At 52.6% G+C, this 21,458-nt stretch overlaps 1 protein-coding gene across 13 annotated transcripts in view; it reads right to left on the minus strand.

Annotated features, from left to right (window-relative positions):
* The window catches only part of JADE2 (jade family PHD finger 2), a 53,217-nt gene that overhangs the window by 22,286 nt on the left and 9,473 nt on the right, over positions 1-21,458 (minus strand). For all 13 annotated transcript variants that reach the window (XM_044227473.1, XM_044227431.1, XM_044227465.1 and 10 more), the window contains 5 exons: positions 20,160-20,217; positions 17,877-17,965; positions 6,137-6,294; positions 1,515-1,675; positions 615-826 (listed from right to left, as the gene is read on the minus strand). In XM_044227473.1, the coding sequence (XP_044083408.1) occupies positions 615-826; positions 1,515-1,675; positions 6,137-6,294; positions 17,877-17,965; positions 20,160-20,217 (678 nt within the window). The remainder of the gene's footprint in view (positions 1-614; positions 827-1,514; positions 1,676-6,136; positions 6,295-17,876; positions 17,966-20,159; positions 20,218-21,458) is intronic.

Raw genomic sequence — 21,458 nt, forward strand, 5'->3', positions numbered from 1 at the left:
ACTAGGTTCCAGTCAAGTCTTCTGCAAGTAAGGCCCAGAGATGCCTAAAACCTGCGAGGTTTGGGCTCAAGATGAAGAGGGAGAGCATGTCTGGCAACACACCTGGTTTGTAAGATCAGCAGTGGTAAAAACTTATAGCCTGTACTATACTGTTTAAGCAAAGAACTCCTAGGAATAACTGAATCCTCCCAGCGACTTATTTTTATTTAGAGTTGAGGAAGTAGAGGCCCAGAGAGACTAAGATACTACCCAAGGTCACAGAGATTATAAAGGGCAAGGCCACAATTTGCAATCAGGCAGCCTAGCTCCAGGCTTTGCTTTCCATCACCGCACTGTGCAGCCTCTTCCTCAGTTCAGGTCGGAGGGGAGGAGCAGGGCGTCAGGGAATTCAGTGCAGATAGATGGAACGAGGCCCCCAGGAAAAGGATGTAAAGACCACCCAGCGGGTATTTACTCAAGTCTGGGGACAGCGCTGAGCCCTGGGCACTCACGCCATCCCCTTCCTCCTCCCTCGTCCTGCTTTCTGGGGGCCTGTGGCATCCCTCTAGCAAGGACCAGGATGACCAGCTGCTGGAAGCAGGCGAGGATGGGGGTGGGGCAGAGGGGCTGCCCACCTGGTGCACGCAGACGTTGCATTTGTCACAGAAGACCATCTCGTTGCCATCTTCGCCCTCCGGAGAGCGGCACACGTCACAGACAACGTCCTCGTCATACTCGATGCCCAGCCCCTCCTGAGTCTCGATGGCCCGTACCATATTCTGGTGGCACAGGGTCTCCAGCTCCTCTAGCACTCGCTCCAGCGTCAGCTCGTCCAGCTCTGGCCTCTCTGTGAGGACAGCAGGGGACGGTGTTAAGAGCGTGGGTTGTCAGGACAGGTGTATGGAGGGGGCTCCACTTGTCCGCTGTATGACCTGGGAAAATGCATCCACTGTCATGGGCCTCAGCGCCATCATCTGGAAACGGGATGGGCCGGACCGTTCAATATCACACACCCCTGGGGGCTGGTCCTGCTCTTCTGACTTTAGATAGCCCGCTTGTGACCACACATGTGTACATGTGGACAACATGGAAGGATCTCTGGGATGCAGCTGCATGCATGGGCAATCCACTGCCTGAGCTGCATATATGGGGCGGGGGGGGACGGACCATCCTAGGACATGTTGGTGGGCTCCAGCCAAGGAGGCCCCTACTAACTGACCCCACACCCCATCTGTCATCCTAGCCTCACTTATGTGCTCACTTAATCTCTGCGTTAACAGGCTTACCAATAATATCCTCAAGAACTCTGCAAATGACAGGCCATTATTGTTCCCACCTGACAGCTACAGCACATGAGGCACAGAGACCCCAAACAAGTTCTCCGATCAGTAATGTGGTAGGGACTTTCTTTCATATCCATGCAGCGCCAAAGCCTCGTGGTGGGCACTGCCCTTCTGAGGGTGAGAATGCTGCCATTTGAAGAAAACTCTGCCTGGCCTGCCCCAATCCCGCTCTCAGCCTGGCAGGTCACCTACCCATCTCCTTGAGCTCCGAGTTGATGAGCTCCAGCCAGTAGGCATCAATCTCGTCCAGGTCATAGCGGCTACCCCCAGGCCAATCAGGCTGGGAGCCCTCGCCAAGTTCAGAGCAGCTAGGGGACACCTGGGTAGGGGGGCCTTCCAGCGGCGGGAGGATCCTAGGAAATCAAGAGAGGGTAACATGAGGGGAGGGACCCTCAGCCTGCCACCCTCACTGGATCCGGGGACCTCCAGTGAGTTGGCCAGCCCAGCTGAGGAGCTGGTGGGCAAATGAAGTGTGAGACTTTGAGGTCACCTCCTAATACTACCTTGTCCTGCCTGCCCACCTGCAGAGACTCCAAGGACTACGGGTAAACAGGAGAGGAGATCAAAGGACAGAATGTGGATTGGGAGTGGGTGCTGACCCACTGTCCTGCACATCCCGTAAACATCCATCCTGCCCATAGCACACCTCTCCTGGTCCTCTTATGAGGGCATCTGGGCTCAGCTAAAGCTCCATGACCTAGATCTGCCCTGCCTGGGTCTATCCAACAGGCAGTCCATGTGCTCTTCTAGGCAATGCTCTGTGCCAGGCACTTTGGGAGAAGTGGGGTCGAGTCAGTAAGGCTTCAGGTCCTTTAGCATATACCCCTCAAGGCTAGGTGGGAGGCCAGGGATTGTCCCCACATCTCCACAAGGGGACGTGAGGCTAGGCCTCCTCTAGAGTGAGAAGGGGCCTTATCTGGGGGGTACAGTATTGCAGTGCAGGATGGCCCTCTCCACAGAAAAGGTCTCCCTCCCCAGATACAATGTAACCTGGGCCGTCAGTCTCTCACAGTGGTGCCCCCACCCTCAGTGCAAGATGGAGGCCTCCTCCCCTGGACAGAAAGATATGCCTACTACATTCCCAGGACCACACTCCAGCGTGGCCCTCCTTTGGGCCACGCCTCTCCCTGAGGCAGATGGGAAGGGTCCTAGCTGCAGAATGTGGACTCAAAGTCCTGATCCGCTATTTTCTTTTAAGTAAACCCTAGCCCCAATGTGGGGCTCGACCTTGAACCCCAAGGTAAGAGTCACATACTCTACCAACTGAGCCTGCCAGACACCCCTTGACCTACCACTCTGTGCGATCTGGGCAAGCTGCTTAACTTCTCTGGGCCCAGTGACCTCATCCAAAAAAATAACCTAGCAGTAACAGTACTTACCTTCAATGGCTGGCAGGGGTTAAATAGACGGATATGTGTAAAGCTCTGAGAACAGTGCCTGGCACACAGCAAGCCCTACAGGTGCTTGAGTGCGTATTTTAAGTCCTCTGGATATCACTTTCCTCCTTCTGAAATGGAATAGGAGGGCTTTTTGCCTAGGGAGGGCCCAGTTTCCCCTCTTGGCTCAGCTGTGTGCTGCCCCTGAGTTCCCGATGCCAGTTCAAAATGCCAGCTCTTCCCACCCCCCACCGGTTGCCATGGTTATCGCTGCGGAGCCTGGTTTCCATCTGGCCAGCCTTGCCAGGGCTGAGAGGCCCCTCACTTGCCCAAGAGGCCTCCTGGGGTCGAAGGCAGGGCTGCCAGGGGCTGGGACTCAGTGCAGACTGGGGAGGGGAAGGCAGGGTGGCACAGAGACGTGGCTGAGCTGTGGGGAGGACTCCTGGGCTCCAGGAGTTGGCACGTGTCAGCCAGAGGGGCAGAAAGGATGGAGGAGAAAGGGAGGCAAAAAAAGGCCTGCAGACCAGGAGGGGAGGGTTGGAGGAGGTTGAAGGGCGCAAGGAGCAAGGGAAAGTGCTTGGCTCCACCCTGTCCCACGAGGGAGGCCCAGATGAAGGAAACCTCAGGTAACCACTAATGGTGTGACTTCCCCAATCCTCCTGAAAAACAGATCATTCCAAATGGATGCAGTACTGATATTCTCAGTCCTACAAAGTTCCCTGAGGGTCTTATTGGAATTAATATATTCTCTTAAAAACATAGATTACTTTTGTCTTGACTCTGCTTTGTTTGTGCTCCCAGAGCAGGCTCAGTCAGGTTTTGGATCTGAGCTTTGCCTCATGACCTACTGGCCTCACGCTACACCTGTGTGGTCACTCAGCTGCCACCTGGCCAGACCCCTGGAGCCAAGATCACATTCCTTTCTTTCTCGAAGAATCTAGGGTTCAGGGGCTCACGTCAGAGAAGGCATTTTCTGTGCTTCCTGGGGCCCTCAGCTTCCTCTGTGACACCTCTTTGGCTCTGGCAGAAGGTCTCTTCCCAGGCTTATCTGACCCCAGGCTAAGGACACCATCTCAGCTCTAGCCGGCAGGGCAGAGGTCAGCTGCAGGAAGTGGATGGCTGGGCTGGGACCTGGGGGAGGGTGTCTACTCCAAAAAGAGGACACCTGTACCAGAGGCTGGCTTTGCCCTGGGCTGAGTCTTCTGGCCACAGAGAGGGAGCAACAGAGGCCATCACTCAGTTCGCCATCAGGGGGTGAGACAGGTTCTCATTACCCAGAGAAATTTCAGACCATGAGGTAGGCAGACCTGCCCCAGGGCCAGGAAAGACTGGATGAAAAGGGGGGAGATGGAACGCGCCGCGGCAGTAGCGGGGGAAAGGCAGCCAGAGCCAGTATGCCAGTGTGATTGGGGCACAGGCTCTCTCTGGGCCTCACAGGGGCAACCCGGGGCTTGTAATTTCCTGGCCCAGCCCCCGAGGCCCTGGCGGTCACGCAGGGAATTCCCCAGAATTTCCCAGCTTCCTCATCTATCAAATCAGGGCAGTAAGATGTACTTTTAGTGCTGGTATGATAATTAACTGAGAAGATGAACGTAATAGGCTCAGCCCAGCACATTCTCAAGAAGAGCGGCTGTAACAATTCTGCCTGTGCTGGCAGCTGCAGTGGCTTCTAGATAAGGGCCTTTCAGTGGGAGGTCCACAGGAAGATGGAGGGACTGGGCTGGAGGGAGACAGGGGAGCCTTCTCCTGGAGAACAGCCTGCCCTGCCTCCAGCCTGTCCTCTTCAGAGAGCATGGACAGGCCTGGCTCCTGTCAGCTTAGAGGCGCCGCGCATACCCAGAGAATGAACCTCCTTGAGCCAGAGCTGCCTGAACACGTGCTCTGTTCTTGTTGTCAACAGATAAGGCATTGAGCTGGCAGGCAGAAGCCACGCTACTGGTGTGGAAGCATTTGCAATTAATTACCCAGGCCACTGGATGTTTCTGGAACCACCTGACACTGACGTCAAGGAGGGAGAACAGACAGCTGGGCCAAGCCTCATCAGGAGGCACCTCTCTCCCCAGCTGCTGGCCTGCCATGGGTCCCTGCCATGTGTATTCTCCTGTAGTCCCCATCACACCATTAGGCAGCTACTATTATTAGCCCCACTTTACAGAGGAGGAAACTGGTTCAAATAGGTTAATAACAGTTCCTTAGTCTGGTGAAATGAAGGTGTGAAACTGGCTAGGAGCTTAAGCCCTGTTTCTGGCCCTAGGTAGGGGATGTGGAGAATCCACTCCCTCTAGAAAACTCCACATGTTCTCCCTTCTAGAGAAGCCTAGAGCTCCCCTGATTCTCAGAGAGCCTGACACCAAGCACTGGCAGGCACTCAGACCTCAGAAGCCACAGCATGAGCTCTGCCCAGCACCCAGTCCTCACAATGCACCTAGGCAGGGTACAGAGTCTGATTTGTCCCCGTAATCCTGTGCCCAGCACAGACCTGGCACCAGCTGGGCACGGAGGGTCTGTGAGCCACTCTAGGTGTGGCTGCCAGCAAGCAATGGTGCCAATGTCAAGGGCGATGAAGGCTGCACTCTTTGCCTCAGACCTGGTCAAATGGGCCTAAGCGAGAGCCACCGGGCTGCTAGTGTGCTGGTTGGGCCGGGGAGGCCAGGGCATCAGGTCCCTTGGCCCAGAGACAAGATTTAGGGGGTTTTCCAGGGTGCAGAGAGTAGCACTTGTCTGTCTTCTGTCACTGGAGGAAGGGCCACAGCCAAGACACACTAGGGGTCTCTCCAATCCACAAGACCAGAATCTACAAAGCCTAGAGAGGATACCCACTGACCCAGCCCTGACCCAGCGCTGTTGGGGAATCCTCCTGAGGATGGTCATAGCCAGAGCTTCCTGAGCATCTGCTGTGTGACAGCATTCAACTCCCTCCCACTCACAACTCCTTAAAAAGGTTTAAGAAGTCAATAGCACAGCTTAGCCCTGTCTGAGAGACTATTTAGACACCTGGAAACTTCCCTGATGAGATCCGCTCATGGGACTCAACTTGGATTGACATCAAGCTAATCCATGGCCAGTTTCCATGGCCTAATCCATGGCCAAGTGTCTCCCATGCATCGCTGTCCCGTCATCCCGACCACCATACAAAGTAAGTGGTATTGTTACCACTCCCATTTCACAGACAAGGAAACCGAGGCCCAGGGAGATTACATTTCTGGCCCAAGGTCACAGTGAATGGAAATGGCAATTTGAACCCAAGCCATCTGGCTCCAAAGCTGAGCCCGAGCCCAAGCCCAGGCCCTTGCCTCAAAGGTAGACTACCAATATTTCTGGAATTTTTCAGTGGTTAAGGAGACCAAAGCATCTAAGACAGACTAGAGACAGGCCACAAAGGTCCCTTGCCCCAGCCTCTTCTGTCTAGGGCCCCCTGGCGTGGGCTGTCTGGCTTACCTCACTACGGGCTCTGGAATGGCCTCTGCCCCAGCGGGCACCTGCACACCCTTCTCCCATTCCTGTCGCCATGGGTCCGCTAGGATGTAGTAGTCATCCGGGCTGAGCTGGCAGGAGTCTGGGATCTTCATGGCTGTGATCAAGTCTGTCCGGAAGACCTGTCAGGAGGAGGGGAGGAAAGACTGCCTCAGGGGGGTCTGCTCTGCAGCCAGGGCAGGAAGAGGCAAAGGTAACTCAGGTGGGCTTTCTGCCCACTTACTTCAGAGTAAGAAGCCAACATGAAGGCAATCATGACAATGACACATCTTCTCTGAACTCAGTCCAGGGCACTGCATACAGGAGATGTTTGGTAAATGTCGAACTGAATTCACCTGTGTTCTGATGTGTTAAAGGACAGAGTTTGAATGACGGCTGGCAGTGGACTTCAGAGGGAAGGGGAAACACTTAAGGGCAAAACCAGACAGTAGAAAGGCTTCTGTGAAAGCATTACTGCCATTAAGGGACTGCCTCCTGGGGGCCTTTCTATAGAAGGTTTAGAATTATGTTCCTATTGCCAACAGAGGCTGGAGGGGAGGTGCGAAGGAGTGCAGGGCACCAACGCCAGGCAAGGGAAAGGCCAGGACCTTATGTTGACAGCTGAGGGAGAGGCCAGCCCCCGGCAGAGCTTACAGATGGGTGAGGGTCTCCAGTGTCCCTTAGGAACAAGGACAGCATGTTCCCTGCTCAGCCGGGGCAACACAGGGCCATGCTCTGTGTGTGAGAGTCAGAGGTGGATAGGGCTGCATTTTTTCTCAGTCAAGCCCATCCAGATCTTCTCAGAGCCAGGCCATGAATGTCTGCACCCTCCTGCTCAGTGTTCTTCCAGGCAACGGCTCATTCAAGAGGAAGTTGCTCTTCCCAGTGTTGTCTGTCCCCAACCATCCACTCCACCTTCCTACCCCAGAACAATCTGCAAGCCCAGCCCAACTGCCACCAATGTCCCTCTCTCCCCAATGCCTGACCTCACTGTGGCCTCCACAAAAGGCTGCCTCAGGTCTCGGTGACGGCTCCAGATCACCCAACGAGAAGGACTAGTTAAGAAACCACTTCCAAGAGCACTGCAGGCCTCAGACCAAACTTCAACAAACCTCCCCGTCCCCAGAAAAACCAGCTTCACTGGCCTTCCAGAGGCTCATGACCAAGCCGTTCCATGCTAACTTCTGCCCGCCAGGGGCCCAACTCACTGGTTGTGGGTATCTGCCTCCTTTGAATCGAGGGCCATGACAAGGAGAAAACAACCGAAATGGGCGCACCAAGGGGACTCAAGGCAGCATCTTGCAGAAATCTAATTAACATTTGCATCTGGCTAGAGAGGGCCCCGGCTTGGAAAAGGTCAAGTTTCCTGAAGACTCTATTTGCCAATATAATTTAATTGTTAAGACTAACACCCTAACATTTAATTAGGGTGCCAGTGTGAAAAAATTAAAATGAGATTACGATTAAATACTAATTAAGCAGAAGATGAAATGCGGCGAAGACCTCACAGCCCTGATAATTTGCATATCTTATTAGCAAGCAGTGAAGACGGCTGATACAAGAACACAAACTCAGGCAGTGGGTGCTTCCGTGCTGTTCTTCCCAAGGCCCCGTCTCCTGGCTTGGGCCTTCCCTGGATGACGCCTCTGCCGAGCCCGGCAGGACCGGGGCTGGGTTATTTCCTTCTGGAGCCAGGATGGCGCCTGGTGGGGTGAACTGAGCCCACAGGGGACACATCACAGCCTTCGAGTTCTCTGATCTGGTAAACCAAGTGGGGTCCAGGCCAAAACCCTGTCGCTCTGATGCCACAGGGAGCCTCCCACCTGGGACAGCTCATCATCTCGGCCCAAAAATCAACCCTTCACTACTGTCACTAAGCGCTCCTCCAGAGACTCACGGGTAAGTCTAAAAGCTATTGTTCTTCCCTCATCCTGGCTGTCATATAAGCACCATCTTCTTTAGGATTCCTTTTCCGATTACCCTGACTCCGAGAGTGCCCAGCGTCCCACAGAGCCACTTCCACTCTGTCAACCTACCCTGCTTCCCAGCACTTACACCCCAACAATTAACTGGTATTCTTCTGTTGTTATTTATTTATTTATTTATCGCCACCTCCCCCCATCTCCCTTACAGCAATCCTGCTGTCTGCTCTGTCCTCAGTGCTTGGCATGATGATTGCCACATAGTAGGTGCTTAGAAAATGGTGGCTGAGTAAGGGAATGAATGAATGAAAGGGCCTCTCTGATAAATTACCCGAGGGGGTCTGCGGCCCTCAAGCTGGCTCCTCCACGGTGCTTTCTGAAACCCCATCAACAAGGTAAGGTACCTCAAGGATATACGTAGAGCTGAAGTCCCCAAGCAAGGGGACCTAACTAGAGCAATTCTCAGCCTCTGGTCTGCAGGGCTTGAAGCCCAAGGACCAGTGCCCTACCAAAGCTGGAGTCTTAAAGACCAGAATGCCAAGCCTCACAAGCAGGGGACAGGTGGCCCTGAGCTAGGAACAGGCATGATTTTGAGAACTCAGCAAGACAGAAGGGATTCCAAGCTCAACTGGATCAGAGAGATTCAGTAAGGAGAGGTAAGGAGGGGTTGGGGGAGGCAGGGAGGGAGAGAAGGAAAAGGAGGAGGTGAGGAAGACAGGGGGAGAGGAAGACAGAGGGAAAGAAGGAAGGAGGGAGGGAGAGAAAGAGAGAGAGAGAGTCTAGCCCCAAGAGAGGTACACGTTTCATCCTGGTCACTCAGGGATCAGGTGGCAAACTGGACACAGGTGGCCCTTTTGGGCAGGGGACTGATGGAAGTACAGGAAGGGGAGCAATGTCATAATGGTAGCAGCCAACAGGTAAAGAGCACTGTGGGATATAGTAGCAGTGTAAGAGATATTCTGGAATTAATTTAATAGTGGTCCCTACACCGCCTTTGTGAGACCAGTGCTGCCATCCATCATGCCTATTTTGGGACTCTAACCTGAGATTAGTTAAATAACCTATACCAGGTCCTACATGGTAGAAGTGGCAAAGGATCCCTGACCACAAACTCTGGGGCCAGCCAGCATTCCCCCACAACCCCCCTACCCCCTTTGGCCACATGCTCAATGCCTGTAAGGATCCAAATCAGCTTCCCCAAAGGCTGAAAAATGCAAATCAGATGGTGGCTTTTGCAAATTCCACACCCTGCCCTTGGGTGGCTTTCCACTGTCTTCCCTCAGGCTGAGCTGCAGGGCCGACCAGCCCCACACAGATACACATAGTCTGTGGAGCACTTTTTACCCTTGGTACAGAGGAGCACCCTGCTGGGATGTTCTCTCTTGCCAAAGTGGTGCCGGCCTATTTTATCTTGGAATTCTCGGTCCCATCCACATCTGCTCTGGAAAACCTTCCCCGATCCCAGGCTGGGTTCTGGGCTTCCTCTGACCTCCCACAGCCCCTGTATTGGAATCGCCTGGTTTCTTATCATGTAGCCCCCACAAGAAGTTGGTGAGCTCAGTGAGGTCTGGCCGGGCCACAGGCTGGAGCCCAACAGTGTACATGGGGCCTAGCCCTGGGAGGTGCTAAACAAAGGCTGAATGGCTCAAGAGCTTTCCACGGACCGGAAGCCACCTTCTTGGGTTGCTGCCCGAGGTTACGTACAGCTGGGCAGTTGGGTCCTCTGCACTGTACATTTATACACCACCTGTCGGGGCGCCTGGGTGGCTCAGTGGGTTAAGCCTCTGCCTTCGGCTCAGGTCATGATCTCAGGGTCCTGGGATCAGGCCCCACTTCGGGCTCTCTGCTCAGCAGGAAGCCTGCTTCCCCCTCTCTCTCTGCTTTCCTCTCTGCCCAAGTGTGACCTCTCTCTCTCTAATAAAAATAAATTTAAAAAGAAAAAGAAAAGATATTATACACAACCTGTCCACAAATACGGTAACCCAACTGCCACCCAAACATCCTTTTTGTTCCAAATGACCAGAGGTTAAGCTTGAAAACGGCTCAATTATTCTCCCCAAATGCCTCTGAATTATTTATGAAAACTAAATAAAGAATAAAACAGACACTGATGAACCAGAGGCCTTGCCAGGGCCAGAAAGTTAGAAGGTGGAAAACAAGTAATTTTCCAAGAACATGAATGTTTACTATTTTTTCTCTCTTATGGCAGAAAATGACAAATTGTCTTTAAAAGTCTGCTGCCTAGCAACCACATTCTGCTGGGCTGCTTGGGAGATGTTAATTGTAGCTTCTTCAAACAGTATGAAGAATGTCTAAAGGTCTAAAACTCAAAGGTAATAACCAATCTGAGTGCTGGGGAGCCAGAGCAGCTCTGGAGGGAACGCTTGACCCTGCTCTGCCCAGACGCAGGGATACACGCACAGCCCTGACCTCCAGTTCCTCTTCCTGAGACTGAAGACGACAACCACGAACAGTCTGGTTTTCCACACCTATTTCCCCAGGAAGAACCCAGAACAGGCTCTGCCAGAAACTAAAAGTGGAGGCTGACATGACCTCTAAAAGCAAAGACAACAACCACAGGCAACTTTCCGTGGGCCGTGCACAGAGTTCTTGTACATGATCACGAGATTAGTGGATGTCATTTGAACATCTCATCCTGGGACCTTGGTCTCTGCTTCTTTTTCTCAAGGGTGAATTATTGTATCAGGGTGTATTTCAGATCGAGAGACACCAAGAGGAAGTTCAGTTATATAAGGAATGGCTCTGCCACTTATCATTAATTACAAAGTAGGATTATTTGTGTAATTATTTGTTGGATGTCCATCTCCTCCAGTAATTCAGCTGAGAGAAGCAGAGGCTGCATGTGTCCTGATTATCACTGGACCGGTCTGTGGCACCATTCCCGCCATGCAGCAGGTGTTCAAGAAATGCTGTACAGCGAATAAATGAATGAACCCCAGGATTTGTCTGAAGTGGGACTAAACTCTGAAACTTCCCATCCTGCCTGGTATGCAGGGGACTGGCCCCAAAGATTATTCCAGGTAGCTTTAGGAACTGGTCTTGGTCACTGTCCCAAAGTCAATGAAAATAGCTTTGGCCAAGATGGCCTCTCCTTGACCATTGTCAAGGAGTCCCAACATAAAGCTAGGAGTGGCACCTTCCCCCAAATCCTCCAAAGGATGTTTGGGGGTCTGTCCTGAAAGAGCCAAATGAAATTACTACTGAATACCTCATTTTAAATCCCAGTTGCTTTTTTTCTGAGTACTTTATCTCATTAGAAACAACAGCTAAGGGGCACCTGGGTGCCTCAGTGGGTTAAGTCTTTGCCTTCAGCTCAGGTCATGATCTCACAGTCCTGGGATCGAGTCCCGCATTAGGCTCTCTGCTCAGTGGGGAGGCTACTTCCCCCCCCCCTATCTGCCTGCCTCTCTGCCTACTTGTGATCTCTCTGTCAAATAAATAAGTAAATAAAATCTTTCTTTTTAAAATAAATAAAATCTTTTATTAAAAAAACAGCTAATTTTGAAAAGTAATTGTCCTATTAAATCAGGTGCCATGCTAAATGTTTTAAGTATATATAATATACATGTATCTCTACATATAATGCCAACTAATCCATATTACCTCCATTTTACAGATAGAGAAACTGAGACTCGAAGTAAACCACTACTTGAGGTCTGCACTATATTTTAACTGCTGTAATATTGCTGCCTGGGAGCCAGCCAGGTATTTCTTCTTTTACGAAGTCTCTCCTGGGGGAGGGGTGTGTGGGTGGCTCAGTTGTTAAGCATCTGCCTTCTTCTCAGGTCATGATCCCAGGGTCCTGGGACTGAGGTCCAAGACAGGCTCCCTGCAGGGCAGGGAGCCTGCTTCTTCCTCTCCCTCTGTCCCTCCCCTACTCATGCACATGCGCACCCATGCTCTCTCTCAAATAAATAAATAAAATCTTAAAAACAAAACAAAACAAAAAAAACCTGGGCTGGAATCTGATAAAGAGTATCTCAGCCAGGGGTGCCTGGGTGGCGCAGTCAGCTAAGCTTCCAACTACTGGTTTCACCTCAGGTCATGATCTCAGGGTTATGAGATCAAGCCCTGTATTGGGCTCTGCTCAGCACTGAGCCTGCTTAGGATTCTCTTTTCCTCTCTTCTCTCCTCCACCCACCCCTGCTGGCTCTCTCAAATAAATAAATAAATCTTAGAAAGAAAAAAAAAAAGAGAGTATCTCAGCCAAGAGCAAACTTACTTTAAATTAGTCATAAAATACCAGAGAAGGACTCTGAACAAGCCACCCTCTGCCCAGCCCCATTCAAGCTACCACTAGGCTAATTTGGTCAGACTTCTCCATCTCTCAAACACATACCCTCTTTCTCTTTCATAAGGATAACAGCACTTCCTGCTCTTTAAAAGAATTTATTACACACATTTCTTTTGCAAGACAAGCCCCAGAGGCCAGGAGGACTTTCCAGCTGGCGAAAGCAGCACTAGTTCTAACTATACTGGAAGTGGATTCTGCTCCCCACCCCAGAGGAAGGCAGCGGGAGTCTAAGAAAGCAGGCACTTGGCCCAGTGGAAGGGCTCCCCCTCACCGCCTGCCTGCCTGCCCCACGGGGCGGCAGAGGAACTGTTGACTAGAAACATGGCTTGAAACCACAAGGCAAGCATAAAACCTTTCTGGATTTCTCGTATTTTATCTTTATTTTTTTAATTAATTTATATTTTAAAAAGATGTTATTTATTTATTTGACAGAGAGAAAGAGATCACAAGTAGGCAGAGAGGCAGGCAGAGAGGTGGGGGTCGGGGAAGCAGGCTCCCTGCTGAGCAGAGAGCCTGATGCGGGCGGGGCTGGATCCCAGGACCCTGAGATCATGACCTGAGCCGAAGGCAGAGGCTTAACCCATTGAGCCACCCAGGTGCACCTCGTATTTTATCTTTAAAGTTTGTCGGCATTTTGCCTTTTACTATAACATATGCCATCACTGTTTTAATAAAAAAAATGTTATTTCAAACATCTGGATAGCACCTGTGCTCCTCTAGGAAGGCATATTCTTTACCTTGTGGTTTTGCACCCCAACACATTCTGGCCACCCATGCCGGTACCCAGGGTAGAAGGATCCCATTTTTTAAAAGCAACACGTCAAGCCAATAAGCTGCATCCTTGCTGCCTTTTCTAGGGGGGGAACTTAGATAGAAACTTTCATGGACCCTGAGTCTAGGGGACACCCCAGTGGTGACAGAGACTGTGCATTCACAAGGATCATCTTTTTTTCTGAGGCCCTGTCCCCAAGGGCAAGAAGCTATGGTAAAGGGCCCCTGTGGAAACTGCAGAGAGCCCTATTCTCTCATCTAGGGGTTTACCAATTTGTCACCAAGGCCTACAAAGGAAAAGGACAGATGCATCCCAACTCCTATCCCACCCCATTCTGGGACCATCGAGACTTCGATCCCAGGGAGGCCAGTCTGCACCTCCACTCACTTCCTCCACCTTTAGGCTCCACAAGCCTCAAGGAAGGACAGTCACTTCTACTGAACAGAGAGGCCATGGCAGGGCTCTACAGATGATGACCTGGAGGCTCAGGGACGAACAGTCAGAGTTCCTCAGTGGCAAAGCTGGCCGAACCTCTCCTAACAGACGCTTTCCTGTTTAGCACCTGCATCCTACTACCAAAGGATCAGCTCCCTGGAGACAGGGCCTGCATTTTCTGCGTCTCCCCCATCCTCTCCCCGCTGGCATCCAGCTGGGCCTGTCAGGTGCCCTCACATGCTTGCTGAGCTTAATCACTATCAGTAGCTCTTGGGTCCTGAAGACCCGGGTCCCTGCCCATTGGTTGATTTTGGGGGACTCAGACTTCCTGAAAACCCTGCCCAGGGGAAACCCCCACCGCTCAGCCTGTCCTTCCGTCTGCCTCTTTGCACCAGGCCTGAGAAAGACACAGCCTCAAACAGCAGCTTCCAACCTACGGGGCCAGCCTCAGGTCTCCTCCTGAACTGTCCTTCATACCAAGGCCAGGCCGATGGTTTGGCAGAAAACTGTCAGGCCCTTGGCCACTGTTGGCGGGGGAGGGATCAGCTGGTGGACCCCACTCACCCACATTCCCTGCCTTTGCTTAGGTCACTGAACCAGGCTGGAAGGCCTCCCCTTTTTCCTTCGGCCTCAGGATCCTTCCAGGGAGGATCAAGCCAGGAATTCCCATCTTGACAAATTAAGGAGAAAGGTCCGTGGCAGTAGTTCTCAAACCTGGTTTCCAACAAAAGGGCTTCGAAAAAAGTACAGAGACCTGGGGTCCCCACTCCAGACCATTTAAGTCAGAACTTCTGGGAATGAGGTAGGAGGGGGGCCTGGTATTAGTATTTAAAAGAATAGCCTTCATGATTCCATCAGGTTCGCAGAGATAGGACCCACGAAGTGGTAAAGCACCAATAATGGTTATGCGATCTGGTCAGACAAGCCAAGCCAGAAACCCAAGGCCACAGCATGGTTTATATACTAGTTCCCAGGACAGGCTAAGCCCTTCCCTTCCTTCAGGGCTGGCCTGCTGATTTAAGCCCTAAGGGACACATCTCAGCTTTGTTGGGATCCTATAGGCAGGCAGAGCAGAGGAAGGGAGCAGCCTGTGTCCTTGGGGTCAACTATACCTTTTTCCTCTACTGCCAAAGGGGATCCTGCAGCCGACTTCAGACTTGGTACACTTCCACCGAAAACCCATTTTCCCAGGAACCCCTGGGCCTGTCCCTTCAGCTCCAGTACTGAGGCCTGTATTCCCCCACCCCTTCTTTCACTCTGGCCAAGGGAGGCCACTGACTGGTTAAAGGCCAGAAGGGAAGCTGGGCCTCCAGGCCTCGGCCCTGTCCAGGGTCCTGACTCCTGGTCAGAGCACTTTTTTCCAGCCCTGCAGCACCTTACTCTGGTATAGAGAGAACCCCTAGATTTATACCTTCAGGAGCACTGAGAAGGGCGGCCCCTGGCAGGTCATCACAGGGGCAGCCGCTGGTCTGGCGTAGACCCAAGCCCAGCCCTTACTGTGGCTTTTGGCTTCACTAGGTGCTGGTGCTGCTGCTAAGCTAAGAACTCCTGGTTATCAAAACCCCCATGCCATCACTGTCCACATTGAGAAATGAAGAGACAAAGGGAACCAAGGGCTCCCCACTAGGGACAGGCCTGCACCATGCACATCAATTTACAAGTATTCTGGCTGGGATCTTGGGTCAGACTGGAAACACACTGTCTGACTAGCCTGAGAGCCACCCCACAGATATATTACTGCAGGGGACTGGACAAATGGGACTCACAAATCCCTTTCTACCAAGGTGACCAAAGCTCTCTGCCCTTAGGCCCTACAGACTATAAAGGGCCTCCTCTTCAATCCCCTCACAGAAAGAGAGGGGAACAGCCCAGCGAGGAGATTTAGCGCAAACATTATCTGCCGCCAAATCCTTGCTTTTCATCTCTGCCTTCTCATGAGCCAAATAATTTGGAAGCTTTCATTGATGGTTTCCTCTCGGCCTCACGATCACTTGGAATTTATGCCGGCTATGGTTCAGCCTCCTCACTTAGGGGACGAGGGAAACCTCACAGGCTGCACTCCAGCCTGCTGTGGGAGGAAAAACTTGTCCTTGGCGACAGTTCAAGGCAGGGAGGGCTTCCTCAGCCCTCCTGGAGCCCAGGACTTGAGGGCGGATGTCTTCAGTCAGGCCTCAGAGCTGCCTGCAGAGGCCCTGGGGCTCAAACCCAGGGCTATACAAAACCAGTCCCCAGCAGAGCTGGGCATTGGCACCCCTACAAAGATGTGATTCTATTTTTAGGTGGAGAAAGGTTCAAAGGCTCTGTGCTGGAAAACCCAAGAGGGAGGGGAATTTTTAGCCTCATGCAAATCACTCTTTCCCCTCAGCCTTCACTGACACCTGTTTCCTCCCAGCCCCTGGCCTATCCAGGGTACAGATGGCAGCCCTGCCCTTGGGATCGCTACCTTGAGAAACGGCCCCACCTCCTCCTGGTGCTTGGAGAAAGCAGGGCAGGCAGAATTGGGGGAATCGGCCATCCCCAGCAGCTCCCCAGAACTACCCACTCTTCTCCAATCTGAATAGCCACAGTGGGCAGGGGCAGGTTGAATTCTGAGGCAGGTTCCTCATCTCCAAAAAGGGCAGAGAATTCCTGCCTCCTAGGTACAGGAAAGGAACATAAAAGTGGCTATTGTTTTACTAATGCAACTATAGTAACTGGGGAGGCCCAGTGGCTCTAAATTGGGGGTAAGAAGGCAGGAGGGGAGTAAGGGTAGAGGAGAAGAGAGGCAGTCCCAGAGGCTCCCAGAGGCTCCCAGAGTCCTACAGCACACTCTGCCTCCTGCATCCCAGTGCCCCTGAGCACATCCATCTACCCACTGAGCAGGGCTGATACAAGAGGGCACTAAGAACTTCAAAACAGTATCCCCCATGCCCACCTAATTCTCAGCTTTCATCCCAGTCCTTACTGCATTCCCAGAGGCATCTCTTTCCATCTTTACCCCTCTCCCATGAGGCCAAAGGAGGACACTAGGTTGGGGGATGGGGATGGGAGGCATCAGGTCCCAATCCCCACCCTACACACACAAAAAAGAGAGTCCTAGGGTAGGTCGGCATGAGGAGTTTTTTTTCCAAATGCAAGGTTCTGTGGAAGATGCCCCCACTATCCCCAAGGGACAGGTTAACTACCGCTGCTCAGGACTGCCCCCGAAGCCATGATTGCTTCTGCAGTTAGTGGGGAGCGGGGCTCCAGGCTCAGAACAAAGATACCCTCCCCAACTCCACTTCAAGGGCTATGCACCAAGACTCTGGGCCTTCCCACCCTTGACAATGTTGGCCTGAAGAGCTTCAGGTCTTGGCTACACAACCCTGGGATCCTCAATTTCCTCATTGTAACAGATGCACTGAGAAGAATTAAAAAAGTGAAATGTCCAGCCCAGCTCCTGGCTATGCTGCAGGGCCAGATTCAAACCCCATTCCTGGGGGCTCAATGCACTTGCAGCTGCATCTGTGCAAAGGGTCTCTTCTGTGCCCTGTGCAATGCACTGAGGACCTGAGAGAGTGTGATGTGGTCCTAGGATGTGATTTTTCAGGGGCCACAAGAAACAGGATCATGATGTCCATTCATGTCCAACACTACCCACCCCTGGTGCTCTTTTCCACAGCTCGAGAAGGCAGGCATACCTACCTCCACCTGCCATAAGAAAAATCCCAGGCCCAAGTACGAAAGGCTTGGGATGCAGATGCATGGGACTCGGGCAGAAGGAGCAGATAACTTAACTGGATGATCCTGAGGACCCCAGCCCTCACCCCCATATCAGCACCTCGTGGTGCCCTTGGCTTATCCTCCGGAACATTCCAAATCTGACTGCTTCCTCTTCTACTGCCACTACTCGGCTGTCAGCCACCATGGCTTCTCTCCTGGACAACTGCAGAAAAGTCCTCCTGGCTCCCACCCCTGCCCACATTTTCCTTTCTCCTCACAGCAGCCAGTGGGGCCTTTTGTGAACACGTCAGACTCTGTCATTACCCAGCTTATGATCCTTGAAAGGCCTCTACTCTCACTCAGCTCAACTGGAACATCTTTACACCAACCTACACGGCTACTGCTGGCACATGCACCCCCTTCTCCCATTCACGGCACTTAGCCACACTGGCCTGGCTCTGCAGGGCTTATTCTCTCTGGGGGGAAGGCTCCCCCCCGCCTCGCATCTGCAGCTTTCCCTCCCTCACTCTCCACAGCAGTCCACTCCTGTCACTTCCCCACCACCGCTTCCTCTTTGTCCAGACACTCATCACTACCCACCTCTGAGGGCTTCTTTTCGTTCTGCCGGGGCCAGCCCGACTTGGTGCTGCTGGGCAGTTTGGAGCATCGTGAAGCAGATGTAGCGTGACCTGCAGAGAGAGCACAGCCCATTAGGGGCCCCTGGAAGGCCAGGGACACCACCCACCCACCCACCACCTACCCCTGACCAAGGACAGGAAGCCTGTAAGGAAGGCTCTGACTTGCATGTTCAGGAGGTGGAAACCTCTGTGAGACCCTGTCCCTGCTCTGGACCTCTCCAAGGACGTGTGGGGACGTGAGTGCTTCCTCCACTCACCAAGCATAGGGGCTTGGGAAATAAAAGGCAGTGACCCAGACTCACGATTAGCTTATTCTGTGATCCATTACAGGTCCCTTGCCCTCTCTGATCCTCTGCTTATTCCTTGGGGAAGGAGGCCATCTGTGGCCATGCTTCATTCCTGCCCTAGGTGGAGATAGCTACAGATACTATCCTATCTGGGATGATGCCCAGTAGATATGCAGAGGCACGAAAGGACAGTAGGAAGAATGCTGCTCTAAAGTAAACCATGGGGCGCCTGGGTGGCTCAGTGGGTTAAAGCCTCTGCCTTCGGCTTGGGTCATGATTCCAGGGTCCTGGGATTGAGCCCCGTGTCGGGCTCTCTGCTCAACAGGGAGCCTGCTTCCTCCTCTCTCTCTCTGCCTGCCTCTCTGCCTACTTGTGATCTCTGTCTGTCAAATAAATAAATAAAATCTTTAAAAAAATAAAAATAAAAATAAAGTAAACCCATTTGCTAGCTTGTCACCCTGGGCAAATGACTTAACCTTAACTTAACTTAACAAAAAGCTGTGAGAATTCAGGGACGCCACGCCTCTTAAGGCTTAGCAGAGTCCCCGGCCCAGAGCATGGCTCGATAAACATGAGATATTACCACTAGAGTCCGAGGCCCTTGCTGGACCGCGGGACTACAGCCTTTATCCCGTGGGTCCAAGGGGCAGCAGCCATGAGTGGGTACAGGGTGCACGGGTGGGGGGCTGGTGGGAAGGGAGTAAGCCACAGTCCAGCCCAACTCTACTACAGCTGCCCAGACCCCCACTCCTGCAGGTGCCTGGCCCTCAGGGGTTCCCGTGCCTGACTGAAGTCAGAAGCAAAGGATGCGGTTCTTCTTGGCTCTGCTGAGACAAGCCACAGCCAATGTGGTTGCGGCCACAGAGGGCGGGACGCTGTGATCTCCTGCCACAGAGAGGAAAGGCTGGCCAGGTTAGACACCAGAGCCGAGCTAAGCAAACAGACTCTAAAGGGCAGTGAATGAGACCTGGAGATAGGGAAGGGGCTGGGACTGACTGGCCATCTTGGTGTCTGTCCTCAGGATCTTGGGGGGCTATCCCCAGCTGCTCAACACATTCGTGAACAAACTGAGGTGCAGAGCTGCAGGGCTCCAGGCCCAGCCTCCCTGGCAATGAGCTCAGCCTCTTCCTCTGTGTGGGTTCCCACCAGGCTGCAGGGAGTTGGCAATGTACCTCTCCTACATAGGGCACAACAGAACTCCTTACTCGACCAGCTCACGCAGGGCAGGTTCCTGAGGCATCTGGGAAGAGCGGCCTTCTGGTATCAGAGAAAAGCTCCCACCTTCCGCAAACCTCCCTTATCTCCCCCCACATTTGAGAAGGGGCTCCCTAAGCCTCTTTTCTCCTCGACCATCCCTGTGACCCCCAAGTCATCCAACTGCCACACAGCCCATACACAAGTCTACCTCTCAGATTCTCCTGCCAAGATCCCTTGTTAATTCCGTTGACAAACATTTACTGAACACCTATTATGTACCTGCTCTAACTGGGGACACAGCAATGAGCCAGACATGACCCCTCTTATCAAGGAGCTTACCGCTAATTAAGAAATGATACTTCTGTCAGGTAATTATAATAAAACTTAACAGATTTTCTGTCTGTTGTGCAGAGACTTTAACAGGGTCCTGATCTAACATTAAGGGCCAGAGGGAGAGGGATGTGCTCCTAGCAGCCAGGAGCAGCAAATGCAAAGAAATAGAGGGGAGATGATCTTTTCCAACCAGAGCAAAACATGTGGGACTGAGACCTAGAGGGTAGAGGGGAGTAGGGTGAAGAAGACAGCAAGGGTCTAGAGGCCACACATGTGTACGATTTTCTCAGTACTAAGTAAAAGGACCTGGCCTGATTAACACTTTCATCAACACTGAGACCATGGGGCAGCCTCCCCCCATTTGGGCGTGGGGGCCTGGTAATTACTCAAATGCTTTCCTTGTAGGAGCCCCAAATGGAAGGCCTTACTGTCAGTGGTGTCAGAGTTGTCGCTGCTGATGGAGTATTTTCGCCTCTTCTCTTCCATCTGCAACAAAAGGCAGGCTCCATTATACTTATAGGAGGCTTGGGGAATCCTCAGTCTCTCAGAAAACTGCCCAACAACCTACCTCCCCATACTCACCCTGCTGTAGTTAAGAACAAGAACAAGGCCCTCTTGCCCTAGCCTTCTCCTAGCCAGTCTCACTCTCTCTCCCAAGCCACCCACAGGAGCCCTGGGAGTGGGACAGAGGGCTGCATCTCCCACCTCCTGAATCCAGAGCCCCAAGATGAGCAGGAGTCCAGCCAAAGATGACAGAAGGAGGGCAAGGGAGTCAGTGGCCCCAGAACAATGATTACGGCCTGCTCAGCCCTAGCTTCCACTCAACACAGCTCAGGTGGCCCAGAGAATCCACTCCCACCCCAGAGGAGATGCAGAAAGGGGAAACAAGACTGATTCTTCCAGAGGGACCATGCCACCTGAGTTTAGAGACAAGCCAGCTCAGATAGCACTGAAGGCACATTCTGAGGTTGGTGGCCAGAGGATTTGGAAAGGACATAGGAGGAGGGACGGGACGCTCCAAGCTGGGTTCCTGAGACACGCCCAGCCCAGGGGGACTGGTCCTAGGCTGGGCTGCCCTCCTTCAAGCGATGTCCTTCTCCAGATAAGAACATTAACCACCTTTATCTCAACTACAGGATTTTACTTCAAGGTAGGATGAGCTCCCCATACTGAACTCCTTCCTCTAAGAACACTGGCTCGGCTCATGATCCTAACACCCCCGGAAGCTCGAGCCATTGGCTTCCCTGACTACCGAGGCACCGGGCCTTGTCTGACTCTAACTGGCTGAACTGGGATTTGAATCCATGTGGTCTTATGCCTGAGCCCACACTGAGCTGCCTTTGTGCCAGGGTCAGCTCTTGCCTGTGGGGAACGCTTTCCCACCCACTATTTCCTTGGATCCCACAGAGTCCAGGGTGGCAGGGCTTGCTTTTGACTCTTCTTGGAGGGGAGCAACACAAGGGGCTTGTTCACCTGCCCTGTGTCTCACAGCTAGTCAGTAGCTGAGTCCTAATGTGAGAACAGATCTGGGATTCAGGACCCATAGCATTTTCCAATCACTTTCCTGTTCGTCTGGAACCTGGGCCACCTCACTGCCCGAAGCAAAGGGCAAGGAGCCAATGTCAGTCAAGAGAAGTCCTGCTGCTCAGTCCAGCTGCCGGCCAACCGGGGTCCCCACCTCTGCTTGGGATCCCATGGGGCGCCTGTCACTGCCACCCACTCCAACA

This window comes from Neovison vison, chromosome 1 (assembly GCF_020171115.1).
Source record: "Neovison vison isolate M4711 chromosome 1, ASM_NN_V1, whole genome shotgun sequence".
Taxonomy (NCBI): domain Eukaryota; kingdom Metazoa; phylum Chordata; class Mammalia; order Carnivora; family Mustelidae; genus Neogale; species Neogale vison.